The 21,863-nt window shown below is 40.5% G+C and overlaps 2 protein-coding genes across 2 annotated transcripts in view; one reads left to right on the top strand and one right to left on the bottom strand.

The window, feature by feature from the left end:
• Nucleotides 1-6,821: 6,821 nt before the first annotated feature.
• LOC137238916 (casein kinase I-like) lies at nt 6,822-8,097 on the bottom strand. Its single transcript, XM_067763941.1, has one exon. The coding sequence runs from the start codon at nt 7,961-7,963 to the stop codon at nt 6,905-6,907; it is 1,059 nt and encodes a 352-aa protein (XP_067620042.1). The 5' UTR covers nt 7,964-8,097; the 3' UTR covers nt 6,822-6,904.
• A 433-nt stretch (nt 8,098-8,530) lies between these two features.
• The window catches only part of LOC137250365 (protein SHQ1 homolog), a 69,806-nt gene continuing 56,473 nt past the window's right edge, over nt 8,531-21,863 (top strand). Inside the window, exons 1-3 of the mRNA XM_067783015.1 lie at nt 8,531-8,910; nt 8,976-9,297; nt 9,361-9,544. Of these exons, the coding sequence (XP_067639116.1) occupies nt 8,693-8,910; nt 8,976-9,297; nt 9,361-9,544 (724 nt within the window). The 5' untranslated portion in view covers nt 8,531-8,692. The remainder of the gene's footprint in view (nt 8,911-8,975; nt 9,298-9,360; nt 9,545-21,863) is intronic.

Genomic DNA, 21,863 nt, shown 5'->3' with positions numbered 1-21,863 from the left:
AAATAGTTTACACCCAAAGCGCACTTAAATAGATTGCTCGATATCACGCCGATTTTCAGATTTTTATATAAATGTGCCATATGTTGTATGATTCGCAAATGATGTAAAATTTTGGATAAATCTATTTTACTTTATTCTACCCAAGACAATAAGGTTATTGGTTTCATTTGTCACTATGCATCGTGATGGCATAAACTATCGAGAAAAATAAAAATTTACATGTATCAAAATGATCACAGGAAAAAAATTGATGAAACCGATGATGCAAACTTTACAGGTGGGTAGAAAACTTACTGCAGACAAATTTTCTCTTCCAATTTTTACCATGAGAAGATAAGTAATAATATTTCTAAATTTAAAAATGCTTCTGCTTACTGAAAGAGTCTATTGCATTTGTGAAAGAAACATATTATTCAACCGTTCTTTTTCAAAATTAAGGTTCAAATAAAACATTTATGAATTTTATGTATAGAGCGGGGTATCTGGGGTTCAGAGCTGTACAATCTTACGTTTGCGATTTGTGTTATTTGGGTGGTTTTGCACTTTGTCTATGACAAAAAAAAAATTTTGATAAGCATTTATTTTCCAATTAGCTTTATTTTTTTAAATATGTGATAGCGAATTTAAAGGGCTCCGAGGGTTAATTAAATGTGCCCAAGTAAAAAAAATTACTATATCAGCAACTCCAATAAAAAATTTAATATGAAAGACAGGAATGTTCAACTTTCTGGAATGATACTTTTATTTCAATATAACTCGACACTTTCAAAATAGTCAGCTTAATGTTTTTGAGCAAGTTGTTTTAACTCTTCTCACGCTAAATACCTTCATAAAAACTTTTTCATTCAATTTTTAAACTAATCTTCCACAAAAGGAACTTAAAGTTTTTTCGTACTATTTTAGGTACTATTAGCGCATTTTTGTAGTAAGTGATTGGTACTGAATGCATGACTTCACACACAAAAAATGTGAAATCACCTGAGTGAACTCATTGATTTCAGTATACTTATTTCTACAGTCTGATTCAGCATTCTTTTCAATTACATGCGGTGGTCAATGAAATCCTCATTTCTCTGCATGATTGCAGAATTGAAAAAATGAAAGCATAATTCTCGTATGAAGAAAAAATTGTGAAATACTGATTATAGAAAAGCTCTAATTTCAAAAAGCAAATGATTTCATTCTTCAACAGCTCTGGAAGCTTATTCGGAGAGTGTCATTAACATGTATTAATATAAGAAATTTTTCATTAAACATGTAAAAAAATGTACTTCTTTCTTTGATACAAAATAGTACTAAATTTAATACCATTTCACAAAAGGGCCTCTAATTTTCTACCCCTTTCTCTCATCCTACGTCCCTGCAAAAACGCTCTCGTCATTCCACGTCATTTGACTAGTAATTTTACGGTCATAGGTTATATTCATAGTCACATTTGCATAGGCGTGATTAGGTTTTGTGACCAAATATTTTGTAGGGGTTTTGTATGGGAGTTGTCAACTACCTGACAGGATGTTCAATATGAGGCGAGAATACTCCCCATCAGGGAGAGAAATGAGATGCTGACCAAACAGTTCCTGTTGAATACCCAGAAACCTGGGCATCCCAACAGACATCTGATTGATGAACCAGCACCGCCTAGGGGCTTAAGGAGTCACCTCCGTAAGCATTTTGAGGAAATACGGCACCTAAGAACCCAGCCGTATGAAGTGAAAAAACACAAGCAGGTCCTTGGTGAACTCCATAAACAGGCGTCGGACCTTTATGCCGGGAATTGCCCGGTGAATCCAGTAGTTAACGAAAATTATCCAAAACTCGCCGAAGAGGAACGCACACTCCCCAGGGAAACGCGTGTCACTCTTGCTCAACTTCGTTCTGGATACTGTAACAGGTTAAACTCTTACCTATCCAGAATCAACCCCGACATACAAAATGTATACCCCGCTTGCAATTTGTCCCCACATGACACCAACCATCTCTTCAATTGTAATGTGGAACCAACGCCTCTAACACCCCTTTCCTTATGGTCCACCCCTGTTGAAACGGCAAGTTTCCTTGGACTCCCGCATGGCGAAACGATACAAGGTGGCAGCATGGTTACATAACTACTAACATATATAAAATTTCTATGTACTTTGTTTTTGTAAATTCGTTGGACAAATGTCAAAATCGTACTGCGCCGGAAGTTGATGTATCAAATCAAATAAAAAAGTTTATAATCAGCTGTCCCATGCTGCCACCTTGTATCGTTGCGCCATGGACTCCCGTTAGAGGATATTGATGCCAATTTATGATCGGTCGCGGCTATTAGGTGGGGCGAGCATTGCTACAACAACATGTTCAATATGGCTACTTTTTAGCGTTTTGACAGGGTGTTAATATGGCGGCGCATAGGGCCGGCTATCTTCAGCGGGTGATAGAAAGAGATACAGGATGAGACAGCGATAGTCAATTATAATCAGGTGATCCAATCACTTTGGAATTTTGACGTCTATGCAGTTAAGGCTTGGTTTCCTCGAAAGCGGTGCCGCTATGTAGCGGCCGTTACATAGCGGTAGAGTACGTTGTCAAAAATATTGCAATGTAAAAGTTATTAGGTGGAAACTAAGAAGATGGTGCAGTTCACCGCAACGTAATATAGAGGCCAGGCATAAAACAACCTTGCCGTCATGACGTTAGAAACTCGTTCATCACCGTTTTTTCCTACCGCTATTGTCAAAGCGGTGAACATTTTGACAAATATTTATAAAATTAACAAAATTTTTTAATTAAAATTTTTTTGAACATGTTATTTTTGTATGTGCAGTTAAAATAATAAGATGAAATACTAAAAAAAAAAAAGGAAAAATGTAAAATACAATTTTGTGCATCGTCTGCCGTAAATTTTCATAGTTTCCAACAAAGCGGTCCCGCTGAAAACGGTGAGCATAACGGCTGCTCTTTAGCGGTCGTAAATAGCGGTACCGTTTTTGGATGAAAGCAAGCCTCTAGTTTGATTCACAATGTAGACCACCTTGTCGTTATACATGTTGTTGTTGTTGTTGTTGTAGCAATGCTCGCCGCACCTAATAGCCGCGACCGATCACAAATTGTCATCAATATCCTCTAACGGGAGTCCAAGGAAACTTGCCGTTTCAACAGGGGTGGACCATAAGGAAAGGGGTGTTAGAGGCGTTGGTTCCACATTACAATTAAAGAGATGGTTGGTGTCATGTGGGGACACATTGCAAGCAGGGCATACATTTTGTATGTCGGGGTTGATTCTGGATAGGTAAGAGTTTAACCTGTTACAGTATCCAGAACGAAGTTGAGCAAGAGTGACACGCGTTTCCCTGGGAAGTATGCGTTCCTCTTCTGCGAGTTCTGGATATTTTTCTTCAAGTACTGGATTCACCGGGCAATTCCCGACATAAAGGTCCGACGCCTGTCTATGGAGTTCACCAAGGACCTGCTTGTGTTTTTCCGCTTCATACGGCTGGGTTCTCCGGTGCCGTATTTCCTCAAAATGCTTACGGAGATGACTCCTTAGGCCCCTAGGCGGTGCTGGTTCGTCAATCAGATGTCTGTTGGGATGCCCAGGTTTCTGGGTATTCAACAGAAACTGTTTGGTCAGCATCTCATTTCTCTCCCTGATGGGGAGTATTCTCGCCTCATTATGCAGATGGTGTTCTGGGGACATAAGAAGACAGCCCGTGGCGATTCTGAGAGCAGTATTTTGGCAGGCCTGTAGTTTCTTCCAGTGGGTGGTTTTTAGGCTTGGCGACCATATGGGTGACGCGTAGCACGTAATCGGCTGGCTAATTGCTTTGTATGTGGTCAAGAGCGTTTCTTTATCTTTTCCCCAGGTACTGCCAGCAAGGGATTTGAGGATTTTATTACGGCTCTGAATTCTTGGAACAATTGCGGTTGCGTGCGCACCAAAATGTAGATCCTGATCAAACGTCACACCCAAGATTTTGGGGTGTAGGACAGTCGGTAGCGTAGTGCCATCGACGTGGATGTTCAATATGGTCGACATTTGGGGCGTCCATGTTGTAAATAAGGTCGCGGAAGATTTAGTCGGTGACAATGACAGGTTTCGCGAGGCGAAAAAACTGGAGAGATCAGGGAGATAGCCGTTTATTTTATTGCATAGCTCATCGATCTTTGGGCCTGGGCCTGTGGCCATTATTGTGCAGTCATCGGCGTAGGAAACGATTGTGACTCCTTCCGGTGGTGAAGGTAGCTTAGATATGTAGAAATTAAACAAAAGCGGGGATAGGACACCACCCTGTGGCACCCCTTGTTTAATTCTCCTTTGTTTTGTTTCGTTTCTGAATTGCACCGATGCCTGCCGACCACCCAGATAATTTGCGGTCCACCTTTTAAGACATGGGGGAAGGGTAGACCCTTCCAGGTCTTCCAGTAACGAGCCATGGTTGACCGTATTAAAAGCTTTTGATAGGTCTAACGCTACGAGTACTGTTCTATGGTGGGGATATTGATTCAAACCGCAATTTATCTGGGTGCTAATGAAATTTAGCGCGGAGGTAGTGCTATGGAGTTTTCTGAAGCCATGCTGATGAGGGGCTAGCTGCAAATGTGCTTGGAAATGAGGGAGCAAAATGGCTTCAAGCGTCTTTGCCACTGGCGATAGGAGAGATATCGGACGATATGACTCACCTACATTAGCTGGTTTCCCAGGCTTTAGTAGCGGGACCACCTTGGCCATTTTCCATTTCTCGGGTATGACAAAGGTGGAAAGAGACAGGTTGAAGACATGCGCTAAATATTTGAAACCCTCTTTCCCTAGGTTTTTAAGCATCGGCATGGCTATGCCGTCTGGGCCCACTGCTTTGGATGGTTTAGCGCGACCAATGGCGTCCTCAACCTCTCTAGCGGTGATGGTAATTGGTGACGCGCTGAGTTTGTGTTTATGTGCACGTCTATTGGCTCTCCGTCTATCTTTGTGGACCGTAGGATGCATTATATATTGTCGGCAGAAAGCACTCGCGCATTTTTCCGCATCCGACAGCACCTTATCGCCAAAGGCGATGGAAACTTTGTCTTTGTGCTTAGTCGGATTCGATAGGGACTTTACGGTGGACCAAAGTTTACCTACACCGGTAGAGAGGTTACAACCTCTTAGGTGCTCTTCCCATTTCGCCCGCTTGTGTTCGTCCACAAGCAATCTGATGCGTTGGTTTATATCCCTTATTTGGGGGTCGCCTGGATCAAGCTGTCTTATAAGGTCGCGTTCCCTCGCTAAGCTCGCGGCCTCCGCCGGGAAGTGGGGCCGGATTTCGGGAATTCTCCCGGCGGGAATGAAATGTGCCGAGGCGGATTCAATGACCTTACGGAAGGCACGCTCCCCTTGGCGGGCATCAGTCGGGATAGGGAGGGCAGCAAAGCTGCTGTCTGTTGCAGATTTATATTCTTCCCACTTTCCTTTTTTGAAGTTTATGAAAGTGCGTTTTTCGGTGACGATGAAGTCGGCGGTACGAATAGTATGGGCAGGTGGTCGGATGCCAATGTTACCATCGGCTGCCAGTTGACGCAGTTTACGAGTTCTGCGCTCACGATTGAGATATCTGGCGAGCTATGACAGCTTCCTACCATACGTGTGGGGGCGTCTCCGTTAATTGTGCAGAACGTCGTTTCGTCTATTTGATCCGCCAACATCTCACCCCTACTGTCCGCCCGCAAGTTTGAATGCCATAGGTCGTGATGGGCATTGAAATCGCCTAAGATAATGCGATTGTTGCCAGTGAGTAAGGCCTCGATATTAGGGCGGTATCCACTGGGGCAACAGGTGACAGGAGGGATGTAGATGTTGATGATTTCTAGATTTGCATCGCCTGACCGGACAGATAGGCCTTGACGTTCTAAGACATTGTCACTGCGGTCGATGCCAGAATCAAATATATGATATTGCACAGAGTGGTGTATAATAAACGCGAGGCCGCCTCCATTTCCGCTCTCGCGGTCTTTCCTGTGGACATTATAACCAGAGCAGGTCTGCAATGCAGATCTTGCTGTGAGTTTAGTCTCTTGAATCGCAGCAATGCGGATGTTGTGCCGCTTCATGAAATCGACTATCTCCGTAATCTTCCCAGTTAGTCCATTACAGTTGAACTGCAGAATTCTGAAGTGCATGAGGAGTGACGCCGCCACTCTAGGGGTAAGTGAGGGGTGACTACGCCTAGGTTGTGGAAGGCCAGGACGCAATTGCTGTTGTGGCCTTGGGACTGGGCGCCCTTGGGCAAGCATTGGGGTACCCGGATGATTTGGGTTTGCGACCTGGCAACATGGCGCGATGAAACCCGTCGAGGGGTTGCCGTCGCGGAGACCAGAGCATCTAGGAAAGTGGCACCACCCAAGGCAGGAGCTGCATTGAGCGGATGTCGCAAACCTATATATTCTGTGCTGGCAGACGGTGCAAACGGAGGCAGGGACTAAGAGTCTGTTTCCCTGACCTGCACGATTGCTGCCAGAAAAGAGGGGAGGAGAAGAAGACGGGGCAGGGGCTGATGCTCAGCATTGCTACCAGCTCTACTACGAAGGTAGTAGTTATGAGTGGTATCAGCTGTTTGAGTTGTTGGCGCCGTGGGGCGCGAGCAGCAGCGGGTACTTGTTGTGGCTTGCTGAGCAGCGAAGCTGCTGGAAGGTAGTGGGGATTCGCTTAGGCGTAGACTACGGGACGCCCTTTGGCGTGAGCAGCAAGGAGCCACAAAAGATTCATAAAAGTTACGTGGACGTCGGGTTTTGGGGTCAAGCCCAGAACAACCTGTCCGATGCATCATGTGTATGGGTATCAATTTCCATGAAATTTGCAAAATGCATTTGTATTATTAAAAACGATCAAATTACAGTTATATTCCTATAAAATACTCATGTGAACACACAATTATCTCTTTATTTATATTTAATCAGATATCATGGGCTTTCCATCTTGCTTCTCTTTTTCTTTTTCACTTTCGTTAGGAGACTCAGCTTGTTCGAGCAATATTGCTGGATTTGGTAGGCCCTGATGTGTTTCTTGCTTCAACATTGTCCAGTCGTAAATATAATCGTGATGATGGTTCAATTTTCTGAACAAAATCCTAAAATTCTCTCGCAGATACATATAATCAGGTCGTTGCTGAAAGCTCAAATTACGGCAGTAATACATATACATTAAGAATTCTTCTGGAAATCCTTCGCAAAGAACTTTAATAGGAGTAGACATTTTCTTTTCCGAAATTGTTTCACACTTTTGTTGCATGTTATTTGCTTTCATACGTTGCCAAGGCAAAACTCCGCGATTGAAGTACATCATTACATAGCCTAGTGATTCCATATCATCTCTTCTAGATTGCTCAATGCCTAAATGGGAGTTTATTGAAGCATAGCGTGATGTTGTCCAATTGTTCTCCTCACGATACGGTATATGGGTGCGGGAAACTGGGTCCCAATATTTCTTGGACCTTCCAAAGTCAATTAAAAATAGTTTATTGCAATCTCGTCCAATGCCCATAACAAAGTTTTCGGGTTTAATAGATTTATGAATAATGCCATTCATATGGATGTAATGAAGGCGCGCAATCATTTGATCCACTAGCATTAGCACCGTTTTAATACTAAAATGGCGTTTGCAAGAATTGAACAAATCCTCCAGAGAGGGCCCAAGCAGATCCATGACCAAAAAGTTAAAATTTTTTTCTTTTCCGTGATGTCGTATCCTGGGTATGCCAACACCTCGACGTAAAATTTTATAGAGTTTTGCTTCGTGCAAAAGTTGAGGATGTGTCGCATTTGTTCTCTCGATTTTAATTGCGACTTCCTCTCCACTTTTTATGCATATTCCAAGATAAATGTCTCCATGCGATCCACTACCTATTTTTCGTTTTATTCTGTAGTTTTCAGCAAATTTTATTTCCGACCGATTTTCCTTCATGCGCGGCACTTTCACAAATCTGACTATTATTTTCGTATCCTTATTCATTATTAAATTAAATATTTTCCGCGAATTTTTATATTTTATTTTTATATTTATTTTTTCCTTTGACAGTTCGAAAACACAGTGCTGTCACCAGCGAGAAACTTTAACATCATTGTACAGGTTTACAGGTAGACCTGTACAATGCTTTAACATTATTAAGAACATTATTTCATTATTGCCTATGTAAATACAAGACATTGTTTACTATATAGTTTGGCAGCTTAAGTAGAGGTTATGTTGCGAATAGAGTGGAAGGCAGTGGACTAGGCAGTCGAATGTCATATAATGAAGGAATGGTGTTCGGAGTTTTTTCAAAGTTAAAAAAAAAAATGATAAAAGCTTTAATATAAATAAAACTATTGTTTTAATAACATCAAAAACGCCTTATATTTTCTATATACATAAATTCGTAAGGATTATCTCACTTTAAAATTTGAGTTAAACAATCTAAAGTTTTTTTTTGAAAGTGAGTCGAGAACTGTGCGTGTGAATGTGCGAATTTTCACCGATCAGCTGTTAGTTGCGCTACTTGGTAAAATTTACAATGATACAAGAGCTCTGTTAAAAACTTTCGTCTTCGCTTCATGTGCATTGTGCTGACATTCGTAAATATTTGTTTTGCTTCGAAAAATGTGCAATGTGCTTTGCATTTTGTTATATATTTTCGTTTTGGTTTCCCGGGAAGAAGTTTCAAAATTGTTAAATTTTTAGTAATTTCTATAGAGTACAACAATGACATTCGAACAAACATTGAAACACACAATCGATGGAAATATTTGCCATTTGCAAATACCTCAAATGACGCAAAATAAACGAAGTGCGCGCAATGGAGACGGTGCTGATGGTGATGGTGGTGAGGCCAAAGGCTTTTGTGCGCCAAATCTCCGTAATTGCGATATATTTGTAGAGGATCATAATTTCTATATGTATGCCGATATACACTTATATAGGTGAGTCCAGTTAAGTAATTCGCATCATAAATATTTTAAATTTATATGTATTCATCTCTGTGTAGATTTCATTTGTTGGAGCGGCAATTCGATACCAAAGATATGAAAAATTTACTATTCAATTTTAATAGCAAAACGGCCAGCTACGAAGTAAATTTACCCTGCTTACCCGTTATTACTGAGGAACAGAAAGCGCTGCCCGAAAAGACTGATGTGGACAAAAAATCTTCAGCAAAGCTACTACCGCCTGTAATTGATTTATGGAAATTGAAACGTATTACCGATATTTGCCAGTTGCAAGTGGATAATAAGGGAGATTTACTGAAGTTTGAAGCTGATTTTGGCTATGGCTTTGCTGGAAAATTTAAAGGAAATCTTATAAGCGTCGTAAGTTCTTGGAATACTTTGCTTTTTCGCGTTCTGTAATAGTTTTATAATCTACCAATTCAGAATGACAAGTCTGCTATAGCGCGTATGCCGGAACCGCATTTAGTCAGTCCTCTCCAACGTAGCATTCAACGCGAGTTAGATGAACTGACGAATTTTTCTCGTGAGCAGTACAAATTGAACTTTGTTGACTTGCAAGTGCCCGATGGACATGAAAATCCTATGAAATATTCAAATAATATTGCGGGTAAGAAATTTGGTTTTAATTGAAAAAAAAAAAAAAAAATTGCTTGCTTAAACGCTGCCTCATTAGCTGTGTTTTTTTTTTTACATCTATAGACGTTTACACTTTAAATTTATATGGACTGCTAAGCGCAAACTTTAAATACACCTCTGAAATTGCTGCGCATAAAATTTGTACTACTAAATTTCAATACGCATTATACTCAGATGTAACTGAAATATGTGTCTATGTTTACCCTCTACACTAATTCTATGTATTCTATGCGTGTCCACTATTCATAGCAACTGATTCAGTTATTATACAAATTAAGTATTTTCACACTTGTTGAATAAATATATTCACAACTTATTTATTTAACATATGTATTTTACAACTTCACTTGTTATAGGACGATACGACTCGCCATTGTGATATCCACTTTTTAATTAATTGCTAATGTCCAGTCGACCTCTTTTATATGCCCGCTTTGGTCCGCATAACTAAACAGTTGTTGCTGCTTATCCCTTTGAAAGCATCGTTGCCATTGATCATGACCTAGCAACTCAATTTCTTGACATCTTTGTTAAGTATGTTAGTACATAGTACATATATTGGGTCGGACACCCACAACTGTTTCAACGTCGGCGTCAAAACAATTTATTGTTGAGAACGCACTGTTACTAAGTCATCCATCGATCGACTTGATCACCACGCTTTCACGTGTGCTGTTGTTTTGCCAAGTCATGCTAATAGTTGCTGCAGCAGGTATTAGTGCAATTGCTTAATGCTGTGATAAGGTATATTACAACTGCTGTTGCTGGGGCGCTGTTGATGTTAAGATGATGTTGAGGAGTATAACCCATCATGTAAATATTTTGGGTCATCAAGTTGCAATGTAACCCAACTGACAAAGCATGATAACCAATGGTACCTTAACTATCCCCTTCGAAAGTTCGAGACTCCTCGGATCGCTGTATGAAAATTGTATTTGTACCTTTCTATTGTGGATATGCGAAATGTTTTTGTTGGTTCCAGCACGAGTTTTGGCGTAGTCGTATAGAAACTTAAATTCTATTTAAATTCCATTTATATGTTACGTAATACAAATAATTAATATTAGTTAGATACTCTTAAAGGGTATATCTAAAAAAAATGCGAAATTTCAAATTTTGTAAAAGTGGATTTTTGGTTATGACCTCTCGTATGTATGATATTTTAGATTTTTATTTATTTTCTTTTAATTAATTAATATTTTTTAAAATTTTTTTTTTCAAGCCAAAAATTTTTTATCGCAGATTGCTTTTGTGTATCTTCTTTCCGTCAATCAAGACTGTGGTACCCAAATCTTTCTCGATAACTTTTTCCATAAAAACCTTATCAAATTTGATCCCAAGTCTTTTATTACGCCTTAGAAAAACCTTTTCGCCCGGATAATACGTTTTTAGGGATTTCTTCAAATTATTTCTGTGTAGAGTTTTGTTCTGGGCTTCAGTTAACAATTTCTTTGCCATTTCCAACCTTTCCCACGAGGAATTATGAAAAAGATCAATTGGCCTACAATTTGTCACTGAATGAACACTGCAATTATACTTGTGGGTTGCCAATAATACCAGGTCAATAAAGGGGGCGTCCCACGACCCCTTCGAATAATTACTTTTTAACAATTTTTACACATTATAACTTTACGTATACTGACCTTCACCAATATTACAAACTCAATGGGTGAAATAAGTCGAGGGCTTACAAAGTGAACAGTGATACTCCCCTTCCCCCCTCCTCTCTCACTGGTTCAAAATCTATAAATTGTTATAACTCAATGTAAATTTTCTCCTAAATCTATAATTTTTGGTATCTGGCTCATACAAGTCGAGATCTAAACAATTTTGGAAAAACGATCAGTGGTACTCTCCTCCCCCCATCCCCCCTCCTTCAATTGTTTTTATTAGCACGATTTTATTAGCTTTACCTGTATGTTTCTTTGTAACTCTTCATTCGCTCCAACGCGCCTGCTGCCTTATTAACATGGTTTTATAATTATCTTCACCCTATTTGTAATCCCGTTAGGGTTATATCGAGACCCTTCCGGGATCATTTCTGGATGGTTTTCGGCATCCGTCCGCGATCCCGCCGGGATATTTTCGGGACTTTTTCGGGACTATTTCGTGATCATTTTGGGACCCTTCCGGGATCATTTCTGTATAGTTTTCGGGATCCCGTCGGGGTTATTTTGGGACATTTTCGGGACTATTCCGGGATCTGTTCGGGACTATTTCGCGATCATTTGGGGACCCTTCCGGCATCATTTCTGGATGGTTTTCGGGATCCGTCCGGGATCCCGTCGAGGTCATTTCGGAACTTTGTCTCGACTAATACGGGATTATTTGGGGACCCTTTCGGCGTCATTTCTGGATGGTTTTCGGGCTCCGTCCGGGATCCCGTCAAAATCATTTCGGGACTTTTTCGGGTTCATTTGGGGTACCTTCCGGCATCATTTCTAGATGACTTTCGGGATCCGTCCGGGATCTCGTCGGGGTCATTTCTGGACTTTTTCTCGACTGATACGGGATCATTTGGGGACCCTTTCGCCATCATTTCGGGATGGTTTTCGGGTTCCGTCCGGGATCCCGTCAGGGTCATTTCGGGACTATTTCGGGATCATTTGGGGTACCTTCCGGCATCATTTCTAGATGGTTTCCGGGATCCGTCCGGGATCTCGTCGGGGTCATTTCGGGACTCTTTCTCGACTAATACGGTATCATTTGGGGACCCTATCGGCATCATTTCGGGATGATTTTCGGGATCCGTCCGGGATCCCGTCGGGGTCATTTCGGTTCTATTTCGGGATGATTTGGGGTGCCTTTCGGCATAATTTCTATATGATTTTCGGGATCCGTTCGGGATCCCGTCGGGGTCATTTCGGGACTTTTTCTCGACTAATACGGGATCATTTAGGGTACCCTCCGGCAACATTGCTAGATGGTTTCCGGGATCCGTCCGGGATTCCGTCTTGGTCATTTCGGGTCTTTTTCCCGACTAATACGGTATCATTTGGGGACCCTTTCGGCATTATATCTGGACGGTTTTCGGGATGCGTCCGGGATCCTGTCGGGGTCTTTTTCGGGATCGTTTGGGGTGCATTCCAGCGTCATTTCTAGATGGTTTTCGGGATCCGTCCGGGATCCCGTCGGGGTCATTTCGGGACTTTTTCTCGACTAATACGGGATCATTTGGGGACCTTTCCGGCATCATTTCTGGATGGTTTGATCCGTTCGGGATCCCTCGAGATCCATTCGGCATCCCGTCGGGGTCATTTCTGGACTTTCTCGACTAATACGGGGTCATTTGGGGGCCCTTTCGGCATCATTTCTGGATGGTTTTCGGGTTCCGTCCGGGATCCCGTCAGGGTCATTTCGGGACTATTTCGGGATCATTTGGGGTACCTTCCGGCATCATTTCTAGATAGTTTTCTGGATCCGTCCGGGATTCCGTCGGGGTCATTTAGGGACTATTAGGGGATCATTTAGGGACCTTTCCGGCATCATTTCTGTATAGTTTTCGGGATCACGTCGTGGTCATTTCGTGACTTTTTCTGGATCATTTGGGGTCCCTTCCGGCATAATTTCTGGATGGTTTTCGGGATCCGTCAGGAATCCCGTCGGGGTCATTTCGGCACTTTCGGGAATAATACGGGATAATTAGGGGAGCTTTCGGCAGGATAGTTTTTGGGATCCGTGCGGGATCCCGTCGGGGTAATTTCTGTACTTTCCGAGAGTATTTCGTGATCATTTTGGGGCACTTCCAAGATCATTTCTGGATGGATTACGAGATCTGTCCGCGATCCCGTCAGGGTCATTTAGGAATCCGTTCGATATCCCGTCAGAGTCATTTCGGGACTATTAGGGGATCATTTGAGGACCTTTCCGGCATCATTTCTGGATAGTTTTCGGGATCCGTCCGGGATCCCCCCCCCCCCCCCCCCCCCCCCAGCGGGTTAGTGGGGTCAGAATATACCCGCGGTAGGTATGCCTGTCGTAAGAGGCGATTAAAATACCATATTCAAGGGGCTGTGTAGCGCAACCCTGCAGGTTGCCAGCGCAACATATAGCTTCTCCAAACCCAATTGTCAACCTCACCTATCCGCGGCGAATCCTGTTTCACTAACAGACGAGGCTCTGGCGACCCTAAGCTCCTTATGGAACTTGGGGTTGGGGAGGGAGGGGATGGCCTGAAGGTTTAATGTGGCCACATAAATCGTTCCCGAGATGGTCGGGCCAGCACCTTAATGGTGCTGTGGTACCGGAGCGTACCGGATCCGTATCCGGCAAAGGACCATCACATCGATAACACTCCCCAAAGCCTTCGGGGAGCAACCTTATCGCTACAACAACAACAACAACAACAGTTCTTTTTTCCTTCGGATTTGTAATCTTGACATAAATTCGAGTTTTTTGATATCCCATTTGACAATTTTGAGTAAATTTTCGGTGAAAATCATAAATTAAACCTTTACCATGTAAAATAAGCCACAGTTATTCTGAAATGCACAAATTTGATTTTGAGCATGATGGCAACTATGGCCAATATAAAGAAAAAAACAAGTAAGGATACCTTTCATGAACGGGGCTGAGCAATAATCTTATCCCATTCGTAATATCCAAATATTCGTCTTAAAAAGATATGAAATATATAGTAAACAGATGTACATACCTAAGCAATTTTTAAGATAAATATAAACTAAACTATATTGACAAAGCTAAAAAAACTTAATGGAAAAAAATTTTATTTGAACTATTAGTTGAATGGGAGAAAAACTAAATTGCGTTAAACCTGGCTGTGAGGCAGCCATAGCTTAAACGACTAACCTCATTGTTCGATGGGTCTGTCATTCTGTAATAATTATTAAAATTGTATTTATAACAGCCAGGAGCACATAAAAATATTCCATCATGGTATACCACCGATCTTTATGATTTTTTCAGTCAACAATATATGCTATATACGTAAGCATTCGTTGAAATTTGAAGCCTCAAGCTCTTAAAATAGGGCAGTAATTACGAAAAGTTTCTTATCTGTACAATCGGTTGTGGGGGATATATACTATACATACGACCGATCTCATCAATTTTTTCAGTCAACAATATGTGCTATATGCGAAAGTATATGGTGAGGTTTGAAGCTTCAATCTGTTAAATTGAGGAAGATATGACAAAAATCCTCTTTTTCTGATAAATCGGTTGTATGGAGGATATATGCTATAGTGGTCCGATCCGGCCGGTTCCGACAAATGTCTAATCGGACACCCAAATACACCCGCTCACCAAATTTTATCAAGATATCTCAAAAATTGAGGGACTAGTTTGCATACAAACAGACAGACGGACATGGCTAAATCAACTCAGCTCTTTAAGGACTTACAATTATGGGTTTCGTGTCGAAATTAATATACCATTTCATTTTCATGAAAGGTATAAAAAATGCACATTTTCAAGCGCTCTCAGAGAGCGAGAAGTTTCATATCAAGTCATCAGTGGCGTATTTTAAGGGCCAGTTAATGGTGACTTATAACCATAAAACCGTAACCAGATAAAACAGCTGATTAAACCTACCTTATGGAAATCAATGTAATCGATTAATGGTGCCATACCATAACGCTTACGCCATAACCATACCATAGCCAACCAGTTGGTTTTTGGTTTCTCGCCATGTCCATAACCTAGAAATATTTGAGGTGGTGAATTAAATAACTTTTTGTAGATTTTATTCATTGTTTTGGATGCGTTATGACTACGAGACTTATTTTTTGTGGAATATGTTCGTAATTTTTTGCATTTTCTTCATTTTTATGAAATTTTCACGGTTTTTAGGTTAAGGCACCATTAATCGATCACATTGGAGTTGGTTATGGAAATGGGTATGATTACGACTATGGCGTTAGGGTTAAGGAAGTTTAATTAGCCCTTTAGCTTTCTGGTATTTAAGAGCCATTCTTGGAAACAAATGACCACAACCACAATAAAGCAAAGCTTGACGACAACCGTAGCCAATCATTGGCTTCTTGATTACCTTGAAAGCGGCAGCCACCAATATAAATTACAACAAACAGTAGCGAAAATTTTGAAAAATATATTAATTATGTTTAAAAAATTTCCAAAAGAATGATTTTAGCCATGATTCAATCAAAAGAGGTTTGCTCGGCTGAGAAATTTTTACAATTGCAGCCATTTTGCTCCCAAATCGAATTGACATCAGCTAACTGTGTTGTTTCTTTGCGATTTTTATAAAAAGATTAGTAGTAGAATTAGGAAGCAATCAGTTTACAAACACTCGATAACTCCAAGCCATGATCTATTAGTGTGGCTAAACATACTTAGGTTTTATAAAAACTACGGACACTTTCCTAAACCTATGAACATGCGAAACTTAAATCAATTAAAAATTCATCGTTCAACGTCAAAAACTCGAATAGTAAATCGATTCACGGAAAAATTGCATTAGTAAATATGTAATGGAGATGCCATAACGAAGTGTACTCATTGAGCATGTTAACTTATTCATTCCGTATGTTTGGAGCATACATCTCCTTCAAAGAATTTGTGGAATCGTTTTATATTTGGAATACTTAACTTACTTAATTGGCGCTTAACCGTCTAAACGGTTATGGCCGTCCAACAAGGCGCGCCAGTCGCTCCTTCGCTCCGCCAACCGGCGCCAATTGGTCACACCAAGGGAGTTTAAATGGAATATTATGTATATACTTATTTGGAATATTCCTCGCGGGGTAGTATCAAACTAACGTGTTCCGAAAATTCCAAATTAGCGGTTTATCCAGAACACTTCCATTGATACTTAACGGAAGAGAGCTTTCCGAAATTTCAGGATAAAAAGGTGTATACTCCCTGTGTAACGGGAGCGCACAAAAGCTTATCTCTTCTGTCAAAGTCAAGGCCAGAATATAAAGTTGTAAGATAATAAGCCATTTTCTTTTATATTTTTGTCAGTTCATAGCGGCTGTTGAGTAGAGTATCACCCCATGTCGACTGCCTGTTCAAAATCGTCCTATCTCAAAATATTTTTCAAAAATTTCCCATTTCAGGATTTTTTACAAAAACGTCCTATATCAGAATTAGGTTGAAGAACGCCTTATCTCATAATGCTTTTCATTAACTCCCTGTAATGTCAAAATGCATTAACTTATGCTGAGATAGGGAGTTTACAAACCAAATTTTGAGATAGTGTATTTTTGAATAAAATTCTAACTTACGGCATTCTTCAAACAAATTCTGAAAGAATGACCAAACCAACATAACTCTTTATTAATTCACGAAATATTTAGTAGAAAACCTGTGACATTTACAAAATTATTATCAATACTAATATACTACTAAAGGTACTTTTCTACTACAATTTTCGCTGAATGGGATGAATTATTCCCCGTTTTCCATACTTCGTAAAAGCAACCCGTCCAGATTTTTCAATTTGGGAGTGCCAGAGCTCTGTCGTCATTGGAGAACAAACCTGTAGTAATTGAATCATAGATTTTAGCTTTTATTATCTGTTATTTACTTCTATTTTAGTTTTTATTCACAAAATGAAAAGGACGCCACTCACTGTCGCTTCCCAAAAATAGAATTAGGTTTAATCTGGCTACAACGGCTTTCGCAATTGATTGTCGTGCTGCTCTGTCGCGCCGAAAATAACGACACTCATAAGAACATGTGTAAAAATAATAGCTGTGTTTTTTTCACGTCTATATACGTTTACGCTTAAACTTTATATGGACTGCTAAGCGACAAACTTTAAATACACCTCTGAAATTGCTACGCATAAAATTAGTACTACTAATTTTCTATACGCATTATACTCAGAGGTAACTGAAATATGTGTCCATGTTTCACCCTCTGCACTAATTCCATGTATTCTATGCGCGTCCACTATCTGTCACAACTCATTCAGCTATATGTTATACACAGAAATACAACAGAGGATTGTGTCTCCGCTTTTCGGTACACCCTGTGCTGTAGCTAGTTGTTTAACCACTGCCGCTAGATGGGTTTCTTAAGCATTATCTAACGAGGATAGGCGTTTTTTTCACGCGCAAACGAAACGTATACGCGTGTAAAAAAACACGGCTAATATGACAGATGTGGCGGCTACACCGCCGTCGTGAATGTAGTCAGCCCTAATGAATGTTTCATATCAGGTTTAATGTTGCCCGATCCCGTAATTTTTGAGGAACAAAAGCCGTGTTTTTTTTATACACGCGTATACGTTTAAGTTTGCGCGTGAAAAAAAAACGCCTAACATTCATAGCGTACAAGTACAAGTGTGTTGACTTCTTTCTGACAGGCACTCGCTTAAGCTGGAGACATTGGTGCTTTATCGGTAACCGTATCGGCATAGTTCCGTATCGGTAACCTTATAACAGGTGTTTTGACCAACCTTATGAGAATCAATGCAATGGATTATTGGTGCCGCTAAGGTCGTAACCGTATCGTAGCCAACCAATTGGGTTTTGGTTTACCGTCGTAACGATACACAGCTGATTACTTTAGGGATACGGATACAGCGATACGACATACGGCACCAATGACTCCGGCTTTAAGTGAGCGTAACGGGAAAATCTGGGTTGCCATTGTTGTTTCGGTTGAAAACGGTCAATTAGGGTTCTGTGCAGAGACGTAAAAGATTGAAACAGGGTTTATGTAGTCACAAAAGTGTTACTCCTGTTTCACAGCATTTTAATTTTAGATCATGGCGAAAAGTGTTCAGTTCAGAGGTATTCATTTTCATTAGAAGGTTAATTTATTACGGAGGTTTACTCCTTTATTTGTAAAAAGCAGAGAAAACGTAGAGTTTTTCTAATTATTGTGAGAAACTTTTTAATTGAATTTCTGTACCCAAGTTTACTATATTTGTGTAACACAAGAATGTGGAGGTCAATTCCTTAACTATGAAAAACTGAAAAATGAACACTTATTGAAAACTCATTTGCACACACAATTTACATTTTGAATTTAGTTGTGTTTTTGTGCACAAAATTTTGAAACTAAACTAAAATTTTCATTTGTCAGAAAAAATATAGAAAAAACGGCCTAATGTCAAAAAACCCTATCGAAATACAAACTGGCTTGTTTGTTTTTAATGAACTACTTTGTATTTTTCTTGTATTTCGTGGGTTTTTATATTATCATATATATAAAAAACACGTGTCACACAATTGAGGCCAATGGACTCCTAAACTACTGAACCGATTTTGAATTTGTTTTGCACCCCGTATGTAGTTTGATCTAACTTGAAATATAGGATAGGTGACTGGGTGACTAGGGTCTCGAGATATAGGCCAAAACGTGGACCCGGGTACCCCTAGAATGTGTGTATAGAATATGGATATCAAATGAAAGCTGTTGATGAGTGCTTTAGTAGAGGGTAATTTTCTTACCCTTGGCTGACTCGGGTCTCGAGATATAGGCCTAAACGTGGGCCTGGGTACCCCTAGAATGTGTGTATAGAATATGGATATAAAACGAAAGCTGTTAATGAGTGCTTTAGTAGAGGGTAATTTTCATACCCCTGGGTGACTAGGGTCTCGAGATATAGACCAAAACGTGGACCCGGGTACCCTTAGAATGTGTTTATAGAATATGGGTATCAAATGAAAACTGTGGATGAGTGCTTTAGCAGAGGGTAATTTTCATACCCCTGGGTGACTAGGGTCTCGAGATATAGGCCAAAACGTGGGCCAGTGGATGCCTCGACAGTGTTTATACAATATGGATATCAAATGAAAGCTGTTGATGAGTGCTTTAGTACAGAGTAATATATTATCCAGAGACGGACTGGGACTGGGATTAGGACTAGGACTGGGACTGGGATTAGGACTAGGACTGGGACTGAGACTCGGAGTGGGACTGGGACTGGGTCTGGAATAAAATACATACCACCTTCTGAGACAGGCAATAAGGGATGCAGAAGAATGAGAAGAAATTGAGAGAAGAGAAAAGAGAGAATGAGGTTGAGAAAGAGACAGAATGAGACGAAGATGGAGATAAATGAAGTGAAAAAGACGGAGGGAGGAGTGAATAAAAGGATTAGGAAAAAGTGAAGAGGGAGGGTGGGCAGAGTCAGACGGAAAAAGCTTATTAAAATGTATGCAGATTGGCCAAATTTATGGCAGGACAACGTCTGCCGGGTCTTCTAGTACCTTTATATTAAGTTGCTTTCATGTTTGTCCCCTCATTTCCATACGAATTTTTGACCCACGGAAAAGTATATTTCGGTAACTTCCCGTTGAGCTAGACACTTGATACTTAGAGCATAGTTCAGATCTAGGAGATATTACAATGCAAGTGAAAAAAATCCGACAGGTGGCGCACGGGTCGAGATATACAGAAAATTTATTTTAAAATTTTGCCATCGAATTTTAACTAACTTCTCGGTGATCCAGATACTTGAAACCTAGCACATAGTTTGCGATGCGATGGCACTACAATTCGTGGAAAACAGAATGCCGCCAGGTGGCAGACGAATAGAGATAAACGAAAATCCCTGAAGAAACGCAGGGAATTTTGCGATCGATTTTTAGGTAACTTCCCGGTGAGCTAGAGACTTAGAACTTGGGCGTGAGTCAGAACCCGGTGACAATGCAACATTTGATCAAAAAAATTTGGCTAGATGGCGCATGGATCGAGATATTAAGAAAATTAGTTTTGATTTTGAAATCTTTCAATCCATTTTTAACTAACTTCCCGGTGACCTAGAGACTTGAAACTTGGCACACAGTTCGAGGCTTGGTGACAATACAATCTACAGAAAACAAAATTCCGCTAGGTAGCGCGTTAAGTGAGATAACTACAAATCCTTGCAAAACGAGGGGAATCTTGCAATCGATTTTATAGTAACTTCCCGGTGAGCTGGAGATAAAGTAGTGTCATATAGGAGTTTGATTTGTTTGCATTTGCAGCACCATTTTATTTGCAGGATACTTTCACAGCTACAACAAGTAAGGGCGGGACTGTCTTCGGCTGTGCCGAAGACTTCATACCTTTCATGAATGGGGCTGAACAATAATCTTATGCCGTTCGTAATCTCCAATAATCGGATGTATAAGATAAGAAATATATAATGAACAGATCTACATACCTAAACGATTTTTAAGATAAATATAAAATAAACAAGTAAGGAGGGTTAAGTTCGGGTGTAACCGAACATTACATACTCAGTTGAGAACTATGGTGACAACATAAGGGAAAATAACCATGAAGGAAAATGAACCGAGGGAAACCCTGGAATGTGTTTGTATGACATGTGTATCAAATGATAGGCATTAAAGAGTATTTTATGAAGGAGTGGGCCATAGTTCTATAGGTGGACGCCATTAAGGGATATCGCCATAAAGGTGGATCAGGGTTGACTCTAGAATTTGGTTGTACAATATGGGTATAAAATGAAAGGTGTTAAAGAGGATTTTATGAGGGAGTGGGCCATAGTTCTATAGGTGGACGCCATTTAGGGATATAGCCATAAAGGTGGATCAGGGTTGACTCTAGAATGCGTTTGTACGATATGGGTATCAAATGAAAGGTGTTAATGAGTATTTTAAAAGGGAGTAATCCTTAGTTCCATAGGTGGACGCCGTTTCGAGATATCGCCATAAAGGTGGACCAGGGGTGACCCTAGAATTTATTTGTACATTATGGGTATCAAAAGAAAGGTGTTAATGAGTATTTTAAAAGGGAGTAATCCTTAGTTCCATAGGTGGACGCCGTTTCGAGATATCGCCACAAAGGTGGACCAGGGGTGACCCTAGAATTTGTTTGTACAATATGGGTATCAAAAGAGAGGTGTTAATGAGTATTTTAAAAGGGTGTGATGCTTAGTTCCACAGGTGGACGCCGTTTCGAGATATCGCCATAAAGGTGGACGTGTGACCCTAGAATTTGTTTGTACGATATGGGTATCAAATTAAAGGTATTAATGAGGGTTTTAAAAGGGAGTGGTGGTAGTTGTATAGGTGGTCGCCTTTTCGAGATATCGCCATAAAGGTGGACCAGGGGTGACTCTAGAATGCGTTTGTACGATATGGGTATCAAATGAAAGGTGCTAATGAGTATTTTAAAAGGGAGTAATCCTTAGTTCCATAGGTGGACGCCGTTTCGAGATATCGCCATAAAGGTGGACCAGGGGTGACCCTAGAATTTGTTTGTACAATATGGGTATCAAAAGAAAGGTGTTAATGAGGTTTTTAAAAGGGAGTGATGCTTAGTTCCACAGGTGGACGCCGTTTCGAGATATCGCCATAAAGGTGGACCAGGTGTGACCCTAGAATTTGTTTGTACGATATGGG

The sequence above is a fragment of the Eurosta solidaginis genome, chromosome 1 (assembly GCF_040869045.1).
Source record: "Eurosta solidaginis isolate ZX-2024a chromosome 1, ASM4086904v1, whole genome shotgun sequence".
In the NCBI taxonomy this organism is placed as follows: domain Eukaryota; kingdom Metazoa; phylum Arthropoda; class Insecta; order Diptera; family Tephritidae; genus Eurosta; species Eurosta solidaginis.
Note: the sequence above shows the minus strand (reverse complement) of the source record. Positions and strands in the feature narration are given on the sequence as shown.

Bases quoted from the DNA above. Each gene is read 5' to 3' on its own strand.
- LOC137238916 (XM_067763941.1), bottom strand. From the start codon at position 7,963: ATGAATAAGGATACGAAAATAATAGTCAGATTTGTGAAAGTGCCGCGC.